At 53.8% G+C, this 20,701-nt stretch overlaps 1 protein-coding gene across 1 annotated transcript in view; it reads left to right on the forward strand.

Annotated features, from left to right (window-relative positions):
- Positions 1–986: 986 nt before the first annotated feature.
- MAL (mal, T cell differentiation protein (MAL blood group)) overlaps positions 987–20,701 on the forward strand; it is a 28,454-nt gene continuing 8,739 nt past the window's right edge. The window contains exon 1 of the mRNA XM_073339979.1: positions 987–1,736. Within this exon, the coding sequence (XP_073196080.1) occupies positions 1,650–1,736 (87 nt within the window). The 5' untranslated portion in view covers positions 987–1,649. The remainder of the gene's footprint in view (positions 1,737–20,701) is intronic.

A 20,701-nucleotide genomic window follows, 5' to 3' on the forward strand; every position in this document is an offset into this window, starting at 1 on the left:
CTGGCTCTCCTCGGGGCCAGGAACTGGCCACTCTGGGCTGGTGAGAATACACTGCTCTGTGGCTGGAGAGGAGGGGGATCTGTGTCCCATCGCTGCGGCAGCTGTTAACCCTTTCCTTGCGCCCATAAACTAGGTGAGGACTTCATTCAACTGCCCCTTCCCCTTAACATGCCCATCTTTAGGGCACTTGTACTAGCCCTCCAGGGATTCTGCCTCGCAGAGGCAGCTTAGCTGCACTCCCCAACAAGGAATGAGCCCTGCCCTGGGCCTCCACCCAGAGTTTTGTTGAGTCACTATCCTAATGCAATCATAGGGCTGCCGTGGCCAGGGGCCTGGCCCATTAGCTGGCCGCTTGCCCAAAGACATGGCCCAAGATCAGCCCAGCGAGGAAAGCTACAGGCTGGGCCACTCCTCTCATGCTCCAGGGAATGTGGCTTACCCCAGCTGTCCCCACAAAGGCACTTGGTCTCTAAAGACAGGACTGAGTTTATCTGCCCTCCGCAATGTTAGGGGCTGCTGGCATGCTGCAAAGCAGCCCTTCCTGGGCAGCTCTCACTGCGCATGCTAGAACTGCTCCCAAGCTGCACCTCAGCCACTAGCCGCACCAGGCAGCCCCCAGTGCTGGAGTCAAAGGGGGTCTACAGCTGCCCAGTGGAGCCGGGACTGGTACAGCACCAGTCTCTAGATTCCCAGATCTTAAGACCGGCAGGGACCATTAGATCACCTGGCCTGACCCCCTGTATTGCACAGGCCTGAGAAGTCCCCCCAGTGAGTCCTGCACCAAGTCCCTGCCCCATGGGTAGGCTAGGATGTGTCTATTAGAGAGACCGACGGTCCTGATTTAAATACGCCCATCAGTGGAGAACCCATCACCTCCCTTGGTGACCTGTTGTGCCGGTCAGCTGCTCTCGCTGTTAAAACCAGGAGTGCTTCCTGGGCTCGTGGTGGCTATTTCAAACTCTCAGACATTTCCGCTGGGGCTGAGGGCTGTCCTGGATCCTCTCCTTTCCCAGTGCAGGATTGTTCCCAGCTCTGCCAAGCCATGGCCGTTTGCTAGGGAAACACTTGAGGAGTTTGCAGTTGCAGTGGGTGGTACTAAGTGGGGGACTGGACTCTGCATCGGGTGGGACCCTGGAAATCTCAGAAATCTCACAGGAGCGGCTGAGGTTGCAGTTCTGGAGCACTGGCCAAAAGCCAGGTCCAGATCCACTGCGGGTGTAAATCAGCATAGATGCACTGATGTCAATGGAATGACGCTGCTTTACCCCAGCTGAGGAGCTGGGCCCCATCCTTTGAGTTCTAGCTCTGGCAGCAGCACCTGGTTCCAGCCAACGCTGGGCCAGCAGGTCTCTACCGTTAACTCTGCCTGGCCCAGGAGAGCGAACGACATGTATCCCACGCCGCTGCAGGAAAGTTAAAATATAACACTCTGCAGTCTCCTCCCAGGGCTTATAAACACAACAGGCAAGTCTGTCAAATTAGCCGGCCACACCTAGGTTAGCTCCTTCCCTCTAGGCAGGTAGCATTCATCCCTCTGATCAGCCAAGAGCTCACCTGTCTCAGGGAGGGAGGTTAGCAGGCTGCACTGGAAAGCCCCTTCCAGTGGCAAGAACCGGGGAGTCTGAGGTGGTGCAGGTGAAAGGACAAAGATGTCGGCGGCGGCTGCTGCAGTCTCCTTGCCTACCGGCTTCTCGGTCCTGACGACATTTCCTGATCTCCTCTTTATCCCCGAATTTGTAAGTTTGGGCCTTTTTTTTTTTTTTTTTTTAAATTGAGTTTTTAGAACCAGAGCAACGGTTGTGAAGGTGCCCAGAGGCTTTGTGTTGCAGATTTCTGAGTAAAGTACAGCGTTAAGCCCTGTGCTGGTATGGTGCCGTGCACCTCTGGCTCACGGCTTTGCACGGTGGCAGTGTATATCCCCCCCGCCGTGCTCACTGTGCTCCTTACAGGATACAGATGGGGGCATGAATTCAGAGTTTTTCAACCTTTCTAAGCGAGACCATCATAACTGGGACAGTGGAGAAAAGAGTGGGGACTTCACAGCTGAGGTTCCCACAGCATTAATGGCAATTGGACAGCCAAATCTCCTAGGCAAATTTCAATATCTCAGCCTCTGCCTGTGCCCTGTTTCTTGATCAATGTCCTTGGATAAGTGTTGGCAGCACGGCAGAAGATAAAATGTAAAATAGGCTAAATGAAGCCTGTTGTCCGTGAAGGCAATTCAGCTGTTGATACCTGCACAGTACAAGCTTTCCGAGGGGCAGCCAAAATCTAACTCAGTGCAAATTTGGAGGCTTATTTAAACGAGTGAATTTTGACTGTATACCTAATATGTGGAATGTTGTAAAAGTCTGGCGAAGATTAGACTTTCCAATAAAGGGCTGGCATGAACCCTGGCAGACACAGCACTGCAAGAGTGCTCAAAGGCAGCAGAAACAACTGTCTTGCATTTTATGATGATGGAGTAGTAATATGAGATTAAAGATGGTATCCGATGAATAGGCACAAGGACAAAGAATTAGACAGATTTATGTAACCTGAATATTACAGTGGGAGAAAATGATGGACTCTCCAGGTATTTAACAAACATTAAAGATGTAACTAAGGCCGCCTGAAAAGTTTCCATCTAACCTGTTTTTCGACAGAAACGTGGAGCTTTGACTAAATGAGAATTTTTGCAGAGAATATTTGTTTTCCTCTAAAAATTTTTTTGTTTTGTAAAAAAAAAGCTTATCTGAGATTTTTCAGCCAATAACCAATAATTCAGATAAAAATTGTAAAATTACTTGTTTGTTTTTGTTTGTGGCAGTTTTTGGGGCAAAACTTTTCAATTTTCCAGTGGAAAAGCTAAAATTTTCCACAAGGGGCGGGGGAGGATTCTGACCAGTTCTCAGTGTGACAGGTGGGCAAACAGGGGTTCCCAGGGCAAAAGACTGCTGGACCCATTGGTTTCAGTGGGTCGAAGGCTTCACCTGAATGGTTTAAGGGATTTGTTCAAGGTCTCACAGGGCAGAGACTCCTTCCTCTCCCAAATCTCACCTGCCCTGCCTCCCCACCCCACTGCCCTTGCGCTCTGTGCAGTTTTAAAACAGGAAACCAGGAGATAATGTTATATTGCTGGTAAAGCATTTGTTTGAAAAATGTAACTGAACAAGTAAAACTAGCATTTACATTGTGCTGTCTAAACAATGATCGCTCAGGATCGTTGGGTCACGTCAGGCCTGATCCTGCCCAATGCTTAGGCTCAGATCAATTTAGGTTCCTAATTCCCACTGAGACTAATGGGCGTTCTGGGTCTCAATACCTTTGAGCTCTTATTGCCCCCTGTGAGTTACGCAGCCCCCTCTGCTCCCGGTGAGGCCCTGAGGAGTGGGAGGGCTCAGTGTTTTTCCAGCTTGGCTCTACAGGGCAAATGTCTAGGCACGGATGCTGCAGCTTGGAGCCGTCTGCAGCATCGGGGCCCTAGTATCACCGAGATCGGTAACTGTCGTGGAACAGTCACGCTCAGTCTTTCCCATTTTAAAGACCCACGTCTCGGCCTGTGGCTCTGAGCCACCCTGCAGGAGCCGTAGCAGCAGCAACAAAGATCTGTCACAGCAATGCTGCTCTGACCCAGTCCCCCTCCTCTGCCATGTCCATCCTGTGCTTCCACCCACTTCCCTGAGCCTGGTCTGTGCCTCTGGGACATCACCGTCCCCTCGCATGCAGCTGCTTCATCCCCATGGATTTGGGGACTCTGACCCCTTGGGGCATGCGTGCAGACCAGGAGGAAGGCTGGGGCCTCTGGAGTTTCCTTTTCTCCTCCCAAATTCTGAGCCTGTACATGGTGTCACTGTGTAACTAACAAGAAAGCTTAGCTACGGGCCAGGACTCAGAATTTGCCAGCTTGTTGGCTGTAGGGCCCATCCTAGGGGTGGTCTGGGAACGGAGCACACCTTCCCTTCCCATTCCCGCTCCCAGAAAGAATAAGCTGCAGGGAAAAACCGCTCCCCCAGGGCTTGAAATCTGACCCCTGACTAGGCCTGGCCACCCAGGTACCCTGGTCCGCTGCTTGTGGGAGGCCAAATAATCAGATCACTGAACAGCCCAGCAGGTTTATTATGCCCATTTCTCTCCACCATTGAACAAACTGATAAGCCACCTGAGAACAGCCCTGGAGATAATGAAACTAAAGGAACTGCAGGTGGGGCCCAGTGCCCCTGAGATAACAGGACAGCTCCTGCAGCTTGTGGGAAGCGGAAACAATTTCCACCCTGTTGACAGAAGGCTGGGGAGTGTGATAGTGAACAAGGGCTGGGGACGAGGGGACAAGTGGTTGTAGAGCTGGACCGGATGAGTAGGGGCTGAAAATCTTAGCTGGTGTAAATCGGTGTACTTCTAAAGATTTAATTGGACTGGCAGTGATTTACACCCACTGGGGATCTCTGGTCCATGTGTGACGCTGAGCGTGGGATAAAGGACAAGAAAACTGGCAGAGGAAATGCAGTGTGTGCAGCGCCCTGAAAATCTGCTTTTGAAAACACGAGGTTTGTATTCCAAACCTCTCGCTGGGCAAGAAACAGGGTAAATATTCTGTGTTGTTGAAATGCACCTTGCTGCTTTGTACATACTATTTGCTCAAAGCTTTAGCTCAAAAGCAATCTGTTTGGGGAGCGCTCGCTGTTGGAACTAGAACTGGTCAAAATGTTTCAAATTTTGAAATTCTAAAAATAAATGGGGAAACATTTCAGAAAGTGTTCACGAAATACGTCCTCGTTATTTTGAGCAACCCTAAGTCTAATGTTTAGACAGAGAATGGAAAGAAGCCAATGACACCTGGTCATAAGGTGGTGATGCAAAGGTATGTTGATGTGAAACATGAGATGAACGTGAAGAATGAAACCGCTTACAATGGAACTATTAAAAAAAACCAAATAAACAAAAAACCTTGAACAAAAATAGTACGGACTTCTTCAGAGGCAGGCTAAATACTGTCCCAGGCCCTGTGGCTGGTTCATCCATGTAACTGTTGTAGCGAGCGTGGGGCTGTCTGTGACCTGCTAACATGGGAGCAGAGTAGGTGCTGCTCCCCTGAGATCAAGGGGATTACACTGGTGTAAGCTGCAGCAGAAGCGGGCGTGCAAGAGGCAGACAGGCAAAGTGACCAGCACCGCGTACATCTGTACCCCAGCTCAGCCCCCTGGCCCAGACTCTATTCGCTGGCTCCTCCTCATTGCTTGCAGTAGGTCAGCAAACCACAGGTTACGCTGATATCTTTCCCCATCTGTAATCCTCTCCCCAGCTCCTCGGACCATACCTCCTGCTCCTTGCTCCCCTTCCCCAGCCTCCCCGCACCTCCCCTCCCCGGCACAAGTTCCCTTCTGTCAGTGGGGAGAAATGCAATCAAGTCACAAGCCCTGAGGCCAGAGGGGCTCTGGAGGTGGGAGCTGGCTGCTCCAGTCTCCGGGAGTAGGCGCTCCTGTCCCGTGTGGTCTCCATGGTGCCCCCCACTGCTGTTTGAGGGGTGGGTCAGTGTCCCTCCCCATCCTGCCTGCTCTGCCACCTGTGACAGATTTCTCATTGGTCTCTGTAAAGCCAGGATGTCGCCCATTGCCCCTGACTCCAGGCGGGGGCCGGGGGAGGGATTGCAGCCCCATGTGGTGCCTAGCACTTGTCAGGCCCTGTCCTCTCGCCTCCCAGGCCTGCCTGCTGCTGCTATCCTTGGGGAAAGCCAGTGTCAGAATCCAGGCCCCATAATGCAGCTGGACACTGGGTCTCCTTCTCCTTCATATACCCGGCCCCATCTGCCTTTAGCCCCAGAGCCAGAGGGAAGGATTGCCCTCCCTGGGAGGGTGGGGACAGTCCTCTGCCTCCCCAGGGCTATCCTGTCCCTACACCCCTCTGCCCCAAGGGAGAGGTGTCTCGGAGCTAGGCCTCCCAGAGCTAGAGGCCAGGGCTCCAGCTAGGTGCTTCTTACAGTAGATTGAAATGGTTGCCAGGGGCAGCTCCAGCCCTTTGCTCCTCAGCCCCGGAGATTTAACTGTTGTCAGTCCCTTGCCTGTGATGGAATTCGTAACTGATTCCGTCACAGCTGCAGCTGGGAACCCAAATCCCACCCCTGACTTTCCGCATCCTCCTGTCACCAGACACGCAGTCCCTTCCCTGTTAGGCTGATCCTGGACAGAGCTGCTTTTGATCCACTCCACCCTGCTCATCCGCAGCACGCTGGTCAAGTGGATTCACAGTTTCACCCACCTGCCCCCTCCATGGTATTACCACTTCCCTTCCCTTATTGTCGCCACTGCAGATTGTGCAGCCTAATCCTGCCCCGTAACCAGCCCAAACTCGATACTTTCAGTTATGTGTAGCCTTGAGTTTGTTTCCCTGTTTGCTAGAACTCAGTCAGCACAAAGTACAAACGCTGGTGAACACAAACAGCTGCAGAAAGTTGCTGAACCCCTTGTGAACAGAACACGCCAGGTTTTGGAGCTGCAGGAAGGAAAATGATTAAGCCAGTCTCCTGATTTGCAGGGGCCTGACTCCATCTCCTTTTGCATGGGTAACGACCGTGCAAGTGGAAAGGCAATGGAGACTCAGGCCCCCAAAGCTTCAGTAACGCTGACTTGCAAGTTGTAAGTGATTACTGTTCATAGGCCCTATTAGCTGGAAGGTGTTCTCATGCCAACAATCAGATAACTGTAGATATCAATTGTGCTGAAAACTCCTATGGACATATCGCTCCCAGCTGTGTACTTAGGGGGAGTCATGCATTGGTAACAAAATTTGATTAAAGATTAAGAGTTACCCAACACAATGTTAAAACTGAAAATTGCCTTTCTTGGGTTGATATAGCAACCGCTCTTATCAGGGGAAAACATTGACGTTTGAAGCATTTATGCAACTATTATGGCAAAAGGTCCTGAGATAAGAAAACATGATCAGGACATCTGATTTTACCATTTGGGAAATCTGGTATGTATTGTGTTGACAACTAGTTTAATTATGGGTAGGCTTGGCAGAATTCCAGTTTTATTTTTTATCATTTCCACAGATCTCTATTTTTGAAGCATTTGCCCCCCCCCCCTGCATTTTATCCATTAAAATTTTCATGGTTGCAGGAAGCTCTGGGGGTCAGACCATTATTTAATGCCTATAGATGTTGACCTTATAAAAGTTAAAGCTTTATAACCATTAAAACACAAATTGGCAACATCCCATGTCCAAGTATACAAAGTAAATATCCCTAAATCAGACTCTGTTCTCAAGCAGCATTTTGCTTACTTTGCCTGTTTGTCGATTTTGATGATTATCGATGGAGATATTTTTTGCCAGTGTGTGTGTAAGAGGAAATTGTTGTTTACTGGCATTTAACAATAAAAATCCAACCCTTCCAAGCCTAATTATAGTCAGATATTCGATGTTGAGAGCTTTCCAGACAGTTGCACAAACTTTAGTAGCAAGGCCACGTAGTATACCTCTCCAGCTTGAAGCACAGACAATTTCCAGCTCGAGGAGACGTACCTGTGCTAGGTCTGATAGAATGCAAGCCGCAGTGGTGAGAGCAGCAGCAGGAGCTAGCCGCCCTGAGCATAAACCTGCCATTTTGGTTTCCTGCTGCTTGTGCCGTGGTGTCCGCCCTCTGCTTGCCGTGCACCAGCTTGATCAAAGTTAGCAGGGGCACCTCTAGTCCCCTCCAGCTTGAAGCAGACATGCCCTGAGAGAAACCAGACTGGAATGTGCTGTGGGTTGGGTGTTTTCTCTGCTTTTTAAAATCCCTCTGATGCAACCTGCCAAAGGAGGCTTTGCTCAGATGTCAGAGTAACAGCCGTGTTAGTCTCTATTTGCAAAAAGAAAAGGAGGACTTGTGGCACCTTAGAGACTAACCAATTTATTTGAGCATAAGCTTTCGTGAGCTACAGCTCACTTCATCGGATGCATACTGTGGAAAGTACAGAAGACATTTTTATACACCCAAACCATGAAAAAATGGTTGATTTATCACTACAAAAGGTTTTCTCTCCCCCCACCCCACTCTCCAGGAGAGTGGGGTGGGGGGAGAGAAAACCTTTTGTAGTGATAAATCAACCATTTTTTCATGGTTTGTGTGTATAAAAATGTCTTCTGTACTTTCCACAGTATGCATCCGATGAAGTGAGCTGTAGCTCACGAAAGCTTATGCTCAAATTGGTTAGTCTCTAAGGTGCCACAAGTCCTCCTTTTCTTTTTGCTCAGATAGTGGCCCCCATCCTGCAAGTGGATCCATTTTGGCAGACCCCTGGGCTCTCATTGCCACAGGCTGTTGTCCTCTGCCAAACTGGTCCTTCCAATGAGCTTTCTGGATCTGGCTGAGGACAGTTTAATTTTATTCTGGTGCTGGCATGAAGTCGGCTGCCCTGAGTTGTTACATCCTGTGTGATCGCGGGAATTGCTGGGTTTTATTATCATCATTTTGGATTACTAAGGGAACACTTCCCCCTTTTTTGTAGCTACAGAAACACAACGAAGCTGTCAGGACACCTCAAATGATGAGAGCTCTCTTAGAGGGAACATTTCCAAAGACAGGTGTGGGGAAATTTAGGTGTATGACTGCTTGATCTGAAAGAGTATCCATCAGGCCCTGTGACACTCCGAGGGCCAGCTTCCTCCGGGTTTGTGTAAATACTGTCACTTTCATCTGCACAAGCCCGTGCCCCTGAACCTGGCTTTGGGCGTTCTGTTTAACTAGCCTGCAGGCTGAGTTCCTGTGATACCCAGAGGGGAGCCATTCCACAGAGAGAGCTTGGAGGTTTCCCCGCCTAGGTGCCACCTCCCCAGCTCCGATCTGTGCAGCCCGTCAGCTATGCAGGAAAAGAAGGTGCAGCTGGAGTGGAGAAGTACTGCAAAGTAGCAGACTCCAAAGGCAGAGAGGATCAGCAAAAACCTCCTGAGCTGTTCTCGCATTCTCCTTCCACCTCCTCGCTGCTGAGGTAGCCAAGTGAAATGTGAGAAGGTTGGGATTTCCTAAGGGAGTTAGGCACCTAACTCCCTTAGGCTCCTTTGGAATCTGCAACCTCCATTCCCGTGATGGTACCACAGATGTGGATTAAGTGAGTTTCACTTTGCTGCCAGCTCCCAGAGGAGAGTTGGGTGGGGCAGGAGGAGCAAATGCCACTGAAAAGAAGGGCTGGAGGCTACAGTGGCTGAGACGAAACAGTAAAAGTCTAGCCTGAGCTCCTGCATAACACAGGCCCTGCGAGGCCTGGCTTGCCCCAGGAGCTTGGGTTTCAGGCAGACGAGGAAGGATGGACCAAGGTTAGGGTGCTAGCCTGGGGCTCAGACCTGGGTTCAATTCCCTGTTCTGCTGCTGACTTGCTGTGTGACCTGAAGCGAGTCACTGAGACTAGGGCTACCCTAGGAGCTGGGGGGTGGGGGGGGGTGATGCCCCTGCCCATCCGCTCCAGCTAGCGCACGTGTACAAGGCAGTGTAGCCTGGGCAGCAGCCGTGGAGGCATGGCTGAGCCGTGCTGAAAACAAACGCAGGAGTCCAAAGCTGGGCCCCGCCTGCCCCTATGGCTGGGAGAGCAGTGACCATGGGGAGCCACAGTGCGTGTTTTGAACTCCGCTCTCTAGCTGTCAGGGGGGTGGGGGGGGAGGAAGAGTTCCTGATGGGGGCAGTGACCGGGAGGGGGGGGGGATGCGAAGCTGTTGAGCGTAAGTATAGCCATCAGTGCTGGGTGAAACTCTCCATATGAAACTTTTTTCAGCAAAACAGGTGGCTTCAGTGGCCTTGAGATGTTTCACAGATTTGTACTCAATTTGCCAAATTTGGTTTTGGGGTCTCCCCCCCGAGAAATTGAATAAAATTCCCCCCAAATCACCACGTTTCAACATTTTTTAAAACAAAATGTTTTGGTTTTTTGGTTCAAAACGTCTTTGTTTCAAAAATGCTTTTAACCAAAAACATTAAAATGCTTGAAATGGAACCAAAACAATTTTGGGTTGAGCAACTTATTTATTTTTTACTTTTCAAGTCACCAAAATGTTGTTTTCAGTTCAACCCAACTCAACCCCCTCCCACCCCACTCCCAATTGTTTGAGTGGATTTAGTTAGGCCGTGAGCGGGGGAAGGTTTGTGGGAGGAGAGGAGCTGGGAGAGCAGTGGGGAGGAGTGAGAACAGGAGGTATTCGGGGAAGACTGGAAGTGAGAGAAGATGTGGCCAGTGTGACCCAGCCATCAGCCACTCCCACGAAATCGCACCGGGTAAGTGTAGCTGGCAGCACATGGCTGGGCAGCCGGAGCCCAGGCCAGAGGCCACGCTGGGATCCATTTAATAAGGGGGTGAGGCTGGCTCCCCTTGGTCCCTGTGCCAAGCCTAGCACCAAGGCAGGGTCAGTTTTCACATCCCCCTTCACTGTGCTCTGCCCTTGGCCTCTGCACCCTGGATGGAGGGACAGGACAAAGGGACATGTGCTGGGGCACTGACTATGGAGGGAGGGTCGGAGGGTCGGGGCTCAGGGCAATGCCCAATGGACAGGGAGAATTGGGAACTGGATGCAGGGATGTCAGGGGAACTTGACTGTATAGGAGGCAACTTGAAATGAAACCATTTAACCTGGGCATCTCCCACTGTTGGTTCATGGCTCAGTGTGGCTTATCCAGTGCCGGTGAGGCATTAATGGGAAGCGGCAGGAGAGAGGAGCCTCCGAGGGGCTGTGTGCGCAGAGTAACAGCGGTCCCTTTGGTAAGAGCAAATCCTGTTTCCACTAATGAAGTCAATGCTCTGGGCCCAATGGGAAGTGGAGGCGATTTCTCAGCCAGGCTTTGACCCAGTCTGAACCACTCAACTCTGCATCTCTTTCTGAAAGACATCCGCAAGGTCTGGGCCGGGGCGGCTCCCTGGCTGTGTGACCCAGGAGGTCTGGCTCTATGGTCTGGTGGACCCTGCTGGCCTCTCTGAGTCTATCTCTCTGTAGCCCAGACATTGTTCTCAGCCACGGCCTAGGCTCCTGGCTGGCTTTGTACCTCGCGAACACCCACCACTTTGTAACTCTCAGCAGTTAGAGGCAGGAGAGAGGAGGGAAAAGATGCAAACAAGGCAGGCTGGGACTGCGGCTGGGAAACCTGCCCTCACACAGGCTCAGTGTGTCCCTAGGGGGAGGTGAACTGGTTCTGGAGAACAAAGCGCAGCACTCCCAACTCCTTGTCTCTATTTGCAAAAGAAGTCTTGGTTTTACAAGTGTAGTTGCAGAACTGTAAAAACAGTTGTCAAAGAATGGCTACAAAACCCCAAAGGACCCTACTAGTAACAAAAGAGCAACAAAAGAAGTTTGCAACAGAATTGTTAACCCACAACATAGAAGGGACTTTCCCCACTGAAGAGCTAGTTTTGGATTCAGCAATACGAACTGACTGGCTGAAAAAGAAAACGTGTGTTTCCAGGATTTAGCCTGCAATCTAAGCAACAGTTCCCTCTTCTGTTCCTTGCTGCATTTTGCTGGTCAGACCGCTAGTGGGACACTGGCAAAGTCTGATGCCTCAGCAGGACCACAGTAGAACTCTCTTCCCCGAGAAAGCAGAGAAGGGAAATCAGATTCCAGAGGATGGGGCTAGAATTTGCTGACCAGTCCTCAGAAGAAGCAGCTGAAGGGCACACAGCTGTCTGGAAACAGGCGCTGCAATGGGCAAAAGCTGGATTCTCTCTGAGGCATTTGAAAACACTGCCCTGGACAATGGCTGTAAAAGTGCTGATGGGAAACGAGTCTGTGGGATTTGTGCTCCTAATTCCCTAAGGGGCTTGGGGAACCCCCCCAGCAATAATCACGTATGGCCTGTTCCCACGTACACTACTCTACACACCGTTCAGGTGGGGGCTTTTTACCGAGCTAGTTCTAAACCGTAGTATGGCTGCAGCTCTGTTACTAGACTTACTCCCCTTCCCGTACAGCTATCCGGGGATAAGAACCTTTACACGGGCACAAGTGTGCCCACACCAGGGGCCTGAAATGCTCTAACACACTGGGATAGGTCAAGTGGTACAACTTGTGTGTCGAGCAGGGCTGGGGGGCTGTTCTGTCTTCCCAGCAGAGAAAGTTATGACCCTCCCATAATGAGGGGAGGGGAGATGTTCCCACACGAGCCCCGATTGTGTGCGTGCGTGTGTGTTTGGCTGGAGGGCGTCTGTGCAGTCACCACATCTAGCCGTGGCTCCAGACTGGTGTCCAAGCATCCCTAGCGCTGAGACTAGTTGCTGGAGCTCCCCGGCATGCTCGTGGCTTTGTTGCTGGTTTAGGCAATGGAGACTGTTGTTCTCTGGAGGTCTCAGAAATCATTTGAGATTCACTGTTGTGCTACCTTAGGGCTGGGGAGTTAAAAGGCTGCTGCTGAACCCGGTGCAGCGCTCCGGAGCGGGTGGCTGCCTGAGGTGGTTACGGCGCTGAACCAGGAGCTGGGAGGGCAAGGCTGGCAGGGGACACACCTCATCATCACGCACCGCTGGAGCTGAACCAAATGGCTTTCCTGGGTCAGCTCTGGGGAGCCGGCTCCGCAGCGGGCGCATGTTGGCCCAACGTCACGGCCTTTCCGTCCAGCCCTGGGGCCCGGGGGAGATTCTCTTCCGGGTCCTACCGTGCCCAGGCGGAGGCAGGGGGCTGCGATGCCCCAAGGAAGGCTGCTCTGGTGGCACTTCTAGCTGAGAGCAGACGTGCCGCCCTCTCAGGCCTTTCCTCCCGGGACGTCCAGCCTAAGGCCGCAGGCTCCAGCGGGTCCAGGTCATACAGCCGGCTCTGAAGGCTCGGCTGACCCGAAAGGCCACACCCTCAGCCAGGGTCCATCAGCGTGGAGGAGCCCCTGCAGCTTCGAGCTATGGGGAAAAACCCAGGCAAAGGCAGCTCCAGCTGTTTGCTGTTGCATTGACTCAGATGGTGGAAGGTGAAGGGAGCCTCTGGGAAGGGAATGTGATACCACATCAGCATAATGGGGCTGCCTCCGGGCAGGGGGGGGGCACATTCCTCTGCCCCCCATCTGTTTACTCTCCTAACAGCCTTTCTTTTACTGATCCCTGCAGCTAGCTCCAGCCAGGTGGCTTTCATGACCTCTCAAATCAGACTCTTTACAACAGGGGTAGTGGGTGAGGCTTGATTTGTGAGGCAGAATTATGCCTGCCCGAGAGAAGAGAAGGGGAAATTACCCAGCCAGCAGCCACTTTTCCATTGCTAATGGCTGTGAATGGTGCTAAGAGATGTTGGAACAGCTTCTCTGAAGTGTATGACAACAGTACCTGAAGCTTTGGGGGAAATAGCAGGGCTCTGGGCTCATTATCCTTTCCCATACTTGACAGATAATTGGAGGGGCTATTCATCAGGCTGTCCTGCTCTTTGTTTTAACAGAGTAAACTAGGTCCTTCTCTCCTGGTGTGTGTGGGCTCATGTTACCTACTTACCATGAAGAAGAATGTCAGAAAACGATACTGGAACAGGTTTTGTTTGTTTTTTTTAACCTCACATTCCACACTGTGCTGGGTTTCAACTGAGCACCTACTGGCTCTTGGGGATCTTCACAGCCCCTCGCTGCCAGTGAGTCACGGATCGTCTGCAGATTCCAGCAACTGACCAAGCAAATTCAGACCCTATTTATGCAACTGTGTTGTGATTGCTGTCTGGCTTGTCGTTAGAATATACACATTTATTAGTAGGTCTAAGCTCATGAAAGAGGCATCCAGCTGGTAATCTCCATGCGTGATATGGAAGAGTAAAAATACTTCTACATAGTGCTTAGTGTGTCTCTTGCATCAATAGGTTTTGAAGAGGTTCACTAAGTTGGGTGAGGACCAGAAAAATGTTTCCTCTGGGGTTTGCAGAAGACCTCATTCAAGTGATCAATCCAGCATGTGTGTTTCTGGACTTGTACAATGCTCCCATCCAGTGTGTTCTCTGAATGTGTCAAACTATTGGGCTTTTTGAGACTAGCCAAAGAAATGTATTCCCTTCCCAGGATAAAGTTGGGATGAAATAAAGGCATCTCGGAACTTCGGGTCTTCCTACAGCATTCAGAGGATTTCTGAATATTGTGCTGGTGCGGGAGAAATATCTTCTCTTCTTTCAAAACGCTCTCAAGCGGTGTCAAATATAAGTGCTGTGATTTGCTAGGGTAAGTTGGTGTCTGAAATCGGAATCAGCCAGACCTCAGGACAAAATGGTAACTTGGGTTATGTCTACACTGCAACAGCTCTAGTGGTGCAGCTTTGGCACGGCTGTGTCGCTGGAGTGTAGACACTTCCGACATTGATGGAAGGGTTTTTCTGTCAGTGTAGGTAATCCACCTTTCTGAACGGCCGTCGCTAAGTTAAACAGAAGAATTCTTCCATCGATCCTAGCCATGTCTGCAGTGGGGGTTAGGTCGACCTAACTGCATCGCACAGGACACACAACTTTGCGTAGCCCGGGTGCTGTAGCTAGGTTTTAGGTGCAGACCAGGCCTCAGAATGATTCTAGGCTTGCTGAGCCTGGTTTATCGTGTGGAGCTCTAGCTGCTCAAAAGAGCCTCCATTTTCCCTTCTGCGGGACACTCCTTCCTTGCTCTGCCGTTACAGCACCCAGGAGCCCATTGAGCCTCCGCCTCCTCTCCCCTGTGACACAGGGCAGCAGCCGTCGGGCTCCCTGTCAAGATGAGGAGACTGGTAATACAGAGGCTAAAGCCCTGATCCGGCCAGTGCTTCCTACAGCGTGCGCTGCTCACTCCTGTGAGGAATAATGGGTGTGTAACGAGGAGACTGCTCCCAGCAGGTGGCAGGTGAGAGAAGTCTCTTGGGCCTCCATGTCCAGTCAGTGCTTGCATCTTCCTCGGTAGCAGCAGCAATGCCCAACTGTTCCGGGTTGTGTGGCGTCCAGCCAGCCCGGGCTGCCCATCACACAGGCCCCGGCAGCACGGGGAGCTGGGCTGAGCGATCTGAAACACGTCAGGCTCCATGGGCCATTGTCCAGCCCCCAGGGCTCACAATGCGCCCGATCCCATTCAGCATGCGGAGGGCCTGGGGAGGAGTCGGTGAACTAACTCCCACCTTTCCGGGCCAGGCTCAGCCATAGGCTCTCTAGGATTCTGCCAAGGTCCCGGGTCAATGAAGCACTTAAGCACGTCCTTCAAGTTAAGCATGTGCTTAAGTCCCCTTTGACTTAGTTAAGCATGTGCTTAATTGGCTTGCTGAATCGTGGCCTACAGCCTATTGACCCCCTTCCCCTTGCTGTGTTTTCTCCTTCCTGTTCCTCCCACCCTCTTTCCTCTCCCCCCCTGTGCCCGTGGTGTCCAGCTGTGGTCCTGTGCCCCTCCCCCGTGGTGTCCTCATTTTAACTCTTTTGGGCTCCTATATTCCATCTAAATTCATACAGCAGTGTTGTCACCCTTCCCTTTGCCTCCCCGGTTGTGTTTCATCATTTCCGTTCCATGCCCGCCCCTGCAAACACTGCCAGGTACTACGCAACAGCTCCTAGGTACGTGGCACCGCAAGGGAGTGACCATGCCGGCTAGGTCTGTGTGCGCGGCCCATCCCTGCTCAGTGCCCGATGGGGCATCGGGGTGAACTAGTGAGTGTTGCCGGGCTTTGGGCTATTGGAAATAGGGACAGTCTGGGCATTTAGATAATGCTTAGTCCTGCCATGAGTGCAGGGGACTGGACTCGACGACCTCTCAAGGTCCAGGCCTAGGGTTCTATGATTTCAAACTGATTACCACCGATTAAAACTGCTCTTGGACCGACTGGTACCAGGCATAGTACCACAAGCTATCATGAAATTCCGGGCCACCGTGGTCTCGGAGCGCCGCTGTGGGACGTGATAGCTGCCTGCCTGTGGGGCACCCATGTCTGTGTCACCTGGAAGGGCTGTGGAAAGAGCCTCCAAGGAGACCCCTCCCTGCAATGCCTGGCTCTGCGTGGCCAAGGGTGGCTGGACGCAGTGGGTCATCAGCAAACCACTAAAGCAGCAGAACCTGGAGTTGGTGTGGGATTCTGCTGGGGCCCCAGGACGCTGAGCCAGGGCATTAGCTGGGACTGATTGTCTGTCAGATGAGGTTGGAGCGACCCTTAATATGAGGGATAAAACATGCTCTGTGACTGGCAAACACGACAGCTTGCTGGAACGATGCCCTGGGGTGTGTAGGGGAGCGGTGGGAGAGGGTGTAATAATCCTCTCATGGGTGGGAAGGGTCACGCCTGGCCAGGTAACAGGTGTAGCAAACACGGACAGCCTGGAGAGCATTATGAAGCGCTCTGGGGGGACGCTGGCAAGGCACAAGGTATGCTGTTGGGGAAGCACAAAAAACGGGAGCTTTGACGGTCCAGCTAGCTAAGGGTGCATTTACAGTGGAGCTGGGAGGTGATTCCCAGCTTCAGGAGATGGACCTGGGTTAGCTCTGACCACACCAGCCTGCTACCCGTAGCAGCCTGGATAGCCCTTTCCACCTCATGGGCTGCCGCGGCTACGCTCTGTATTTAGCATGCTAGCTCGATCGGAGATTGTCTCCTTCAGCTGGGGATCGCACCCCGCTCCAGTGGAGATGAGCCCTACCTTCGCCGCAGACCCTCTGGCTCTCAATTCGGGGCGTTTTCTCCCTGTGCGGGAGAGGAATGGAAAGTAAATGAGAAACCAAGAAACCGCCAACCTGTCAAATCGGGTCCAAGACCAGTGCCCGCACACTCCCCGGCGGCGGGTGATGAAGGCGCATGGAATGCGGCGGGCACATGCGGCGTTCTGGAGAGAATGAAGGAGAGGCCCTTGCGTGCTGCTGTGTCGCCGTGCGGTTGCTGACCGGGTCGATGGAGAGCGTCCAGAGACACTGATGGCATCGGAGCAAGACAGAGATGGTGTCTTACCGCAGACCACAAGGGCCTGCTAATTATCTGGCCAACCGGCATCTCTGGACTGGTCTCGTACTGCCCAGGACCAGGTTGGAGACGCCAGAGGGATCAGCCGGGCTGGAGGGCCATCCTGCCCAACCGGCACTCGCTGTGCTGCCCGGAAATGGATGAGCCCCAGTTCTCACCCCAGAGCAGCCTGCTCATGACAAACGATCAAGCCTTTGGCAGGGGAGCAGCTGAGGACCCGAGTCGCTGGGCTGGCCAACGAGTAAGGGTTTGGACGGTGCGTTCGGCTGGCTGCTGTTTGTCAGGCACGAAGAAGGGTCTCGTTCAAATGGGGGAGCAGCATGCCACCCCAGTGACTCTGCTGGCTGGCTCGGGGGGTGGGGGGCACATCCACAGGCACCCTAAAGGGGCTGGGCTCCTCCCAGCTGGGAAGGCCCCTGTCTCAGGCAGTAACCCTGAGAGGAAGGTCAGGGTGGGAACGGTGGCGGATTAATGATTTTGCCGCCTCTAGACCCAGAAATAATTGCTGCCCCACCCCCCCGCTTCTCCCCACTCCCTGCCAGGGCTTGGGCGGGAAACAGCTTCCGGAAGGGGGGGACGCGGCGCGCTCAGGGACCGGGGCGGGGATTTGGAGAAGGGGACCAATAGGGGCGGGGAAGGGGTGGAGTTGGGGTGGGACCGGAGGCAGAGGGCACAAACCGGCACCGGGGGGAAGCAGCTATTATAAATTTGTCGGCCTAGGCGATATTCCCACCCAGCGGCGTAGCGTGTCTCTCAGCTGGAGCCGAAGAAAACCAGCATTTCTGAGTCCAATCCTCCCTCGGCAGCAGGGGTTTCTTCTGCCTCCAGGGGCCGTTCCCGGGCACATGGTTCATTTACTTATTCCCACCCTGCTAGAGATAAGACGTCTGTCCATCTGGTCTGCCCTTCGCGGTGGTTTACAATCCCGTGGGGCTCAGGGAGAGTGCTGGGATTCGGTGCTGTAATGGGACTTCCTTGGGAGGCAGCCTCACTGAGGGGAAGGCACCATCAGGTTGTGAAAAATGGCACCGGGAGGGAGACTCTGGTCGTGATTGGCAAGGACCTAATGGCCGAGAACGCAGGGGCTGGCTGAAATCCAGGCTCCAGGAAGGGAGAGCGGCTGTATAAAATCAAGAGGTAGTTGGCTGGCAGCGTTGCGTGGGGAGCGAAATGCGTTTTAGCACTCCAGTCTGTGCTCAGCTGCCAGTGCAGCCTAACGAATAACGATGTGTGTTTGCAGAGGGCTTTTCTGCATTAAGATTCAAGTCCTAACCCGTCAAGGTTTAAGGCCTCATCGGACTGGGCGCTGCGCGTGCAGCACTGGGAACGGGCGTTCCGGTGGGTCAGTGAATGGACGGGGGGTTTCTTGTTGAAGGGGCCGTGGGTACAGGTCAGTAGCCCTAGGAAGATTGTCAAAGCAGTCTGCGTAGGCAAGTCTTCGCTCCTTCCATCAAGGCAGAGGGTGATCTCTGCACCCTGTTGATTTCAGTTGCGGGTGAAGAGGGCACAAGCCAGCCTGCATTTGGCTCTGTGTCTGGCTGGGTCAGAGAAGCGGGTGAGGATTAGAAGTGAGGAGGAAAGACCCACCCGAAGGACGGGAGTGGCTCCAGACACAGGGTTCTTTGTGCATGCATTTAAACAGGGAGGGGACGTCAGTGCAGCGTAACCCCAGAGCCCTGGAGGACATGCAGGTAAACCGACAAGTTGTTCCTGGCAGCATGCGGTGCATTGGGGGATAGCCATCAGAGGCCTGCCAAGCTTACGTGGATAATCAGTGTGTGTGCATGAACATGAGCCTGCACTGACTCAATATGCAACGACCTTACTGTGACGGGAGCCCCGGGGTGCAGCCTGGAACTGGGGTGCCACTGAGCCCTCTGTTCCTCCGACTGGGGCTCCCTCTCCCAGTGTGATGCTGTGACAAGCGGCAAACCTCTCCAGCTTCTGCACTTACACAAACATCCACCAGCAGGGACACACCCAGCTGACTTCCATAAATGCTTCTCCCAGCCACTCATGAACCAACAATGGAGAGGCTCCGGCCAATTCCCCCCAGCTCCCCAGCCTAGGACCCCAGAGCTGTACAGTTCTGCCCTGCTCAGAAGCCCGACCACTGTAAATTTATTACCCAGGCCACCCCTCCCTCCGTGTGGAGAGGGTATTTAGCCTTTGTAATCTGAGCTCAGCGTTCCCAAGCACTTCAACCAAAACACACTGATTTAGGGAAAATATAAAACAGGTTTATTAACGACAGACAGACAAGTTTTAAATGATTATAAGTGGTTGGCATAAAAGGACAGCGATGGCTACCAAAGAACATAGAAATAAGCACGCAGTCTAAATCTTAAACCTTATTACACGAGGCAGTATTTAGATCGGGGTCTCAAACATGCAGCCCGCAGGGTTCTTCCCTGCTAACCGCCAAGCTCCCCACGGCCCCCCCGACCCCTCCCCAGCGCTCCGCGTCCCCAGCCTAACTCCAGGCCAGGGGTAGGCAAACTAGGGCCCCGGGCTGGATCCGGCCCGCGGATTTGCCAACCCCATGGTGCTGATGGCCCCACGCTGCCCCCGTGGCCCCGGCGGGAGGGGGAGCAGAGTACTCCGTGAGCTGTTCTTGCCTGCGGGTACCTCCCCCGCAGCTCCCATTGGCTGGGAACGGGGAACCGCGGCCAACGGGAGCTTCGGGGGAGGTACCCACAGGCAAGAACAACTCACGGAGTTCCCTGCTCCCCCTCCCCCCGAGGCTGCAGGGACAGGGTGCCCACCACTTAGGGTGCCTACCCTGGTCCCGGTGCGTGCTCCTGCCACCCCGGAGCTGCTCAAGGTAAGCAGTGCCGGGCTGGAACCCAAACCCCTCCTGCACCCCGCACCCCAACTCCCTGCCCTGAGCCCCCTGCCTGCACCCCAACCCTCTGCACACCCCATACTCCCTCCTGCCCTGAGTCCCCTGCCTGCACCCCAACCCTCTGCACACCCCACACTCCCTCCTGCCCTGAGTCCCCTGCCACACCCCGCACTCCCTCCTGCACCCCCAACCTCCTGCCCTGAGCCCCCTGACGCACCCCAACCCCCTGCTACACCCCGCACTCCCTGCCCTGAGCCCCCTGCTGGATCCCGCACTTCCTCCTGCACCCCAACTCCCTGCCCTGAGTCCCCTGCCTGCACCCCAACCCTCTGCATACCCCACACTCCCTCCTGCCCTGAGTCCCCTGCCACACCCCGCACTCCCTCCTGCACCCCCAACCTCCTGCCCTGAGCCCCCTGACGCACCCCAACCCCCTGCTACACCCTGCACTCCCTGCCCTGAGCCCCCTGCTGGACCCCGCACTTCCTCCTGTACCCCAACTCCCTGCCCTGAGCCCCCTGCCTGCACCCCAACCCCCTGCCCTGAGTCCCCTGCCACACCCCACATTCCCTCCTGCACCCCCAACCTCCTGCCCTGAGCCCCCCAACCCCCTGCTACACCCTGCACTCCCTGCCCTGAGCCCCCTGCTGGACCCCTCACTTCCTCCTGCACCCCAACTCCCTGCCGTGAGCCCCCTGCCTGCACCCCAACCCTCTGCACATCCCACACTCCCTCCTGCCCTGAGTCCCCTGCCACACCCCGCACTCCCTCCTGCACCCCCAACCCCCTGCTACACCCCGCACTCCCTGCCCTGAGTCCCCTGCCACACCCCACACTCCCTCCTGCACCCCAACCTCCTGCCCTGAGCCCCCTGACGCACCCCAACCCCCTGCTACACCCTGCACTCCCTGCCCTGAGCCCCCTGCTGGACCCCGCACTTCCTCCTGTACCCCAACTCCCTGCCCTGAGCCCCCTGCCTGCACCCCAACCCTCTGCACACCCCACACTCCCTCCTGCACCCCAA

The sequence above is a fragment of the Lepidochelys kempii genome, chromosome 3, assembly GCF_965140265.1.
Source record: "Lepidochelys kempii isolate rLepKem1 chromosome 3, rLepKem1.hap2, whole genome shotgun sequence".
Classification (NCBI taxonomy): Eukaryota; Metazoa; Chordata; order Testudines; family Cheloniidae; genus Lepidochelys; species Lepidochelys kempii.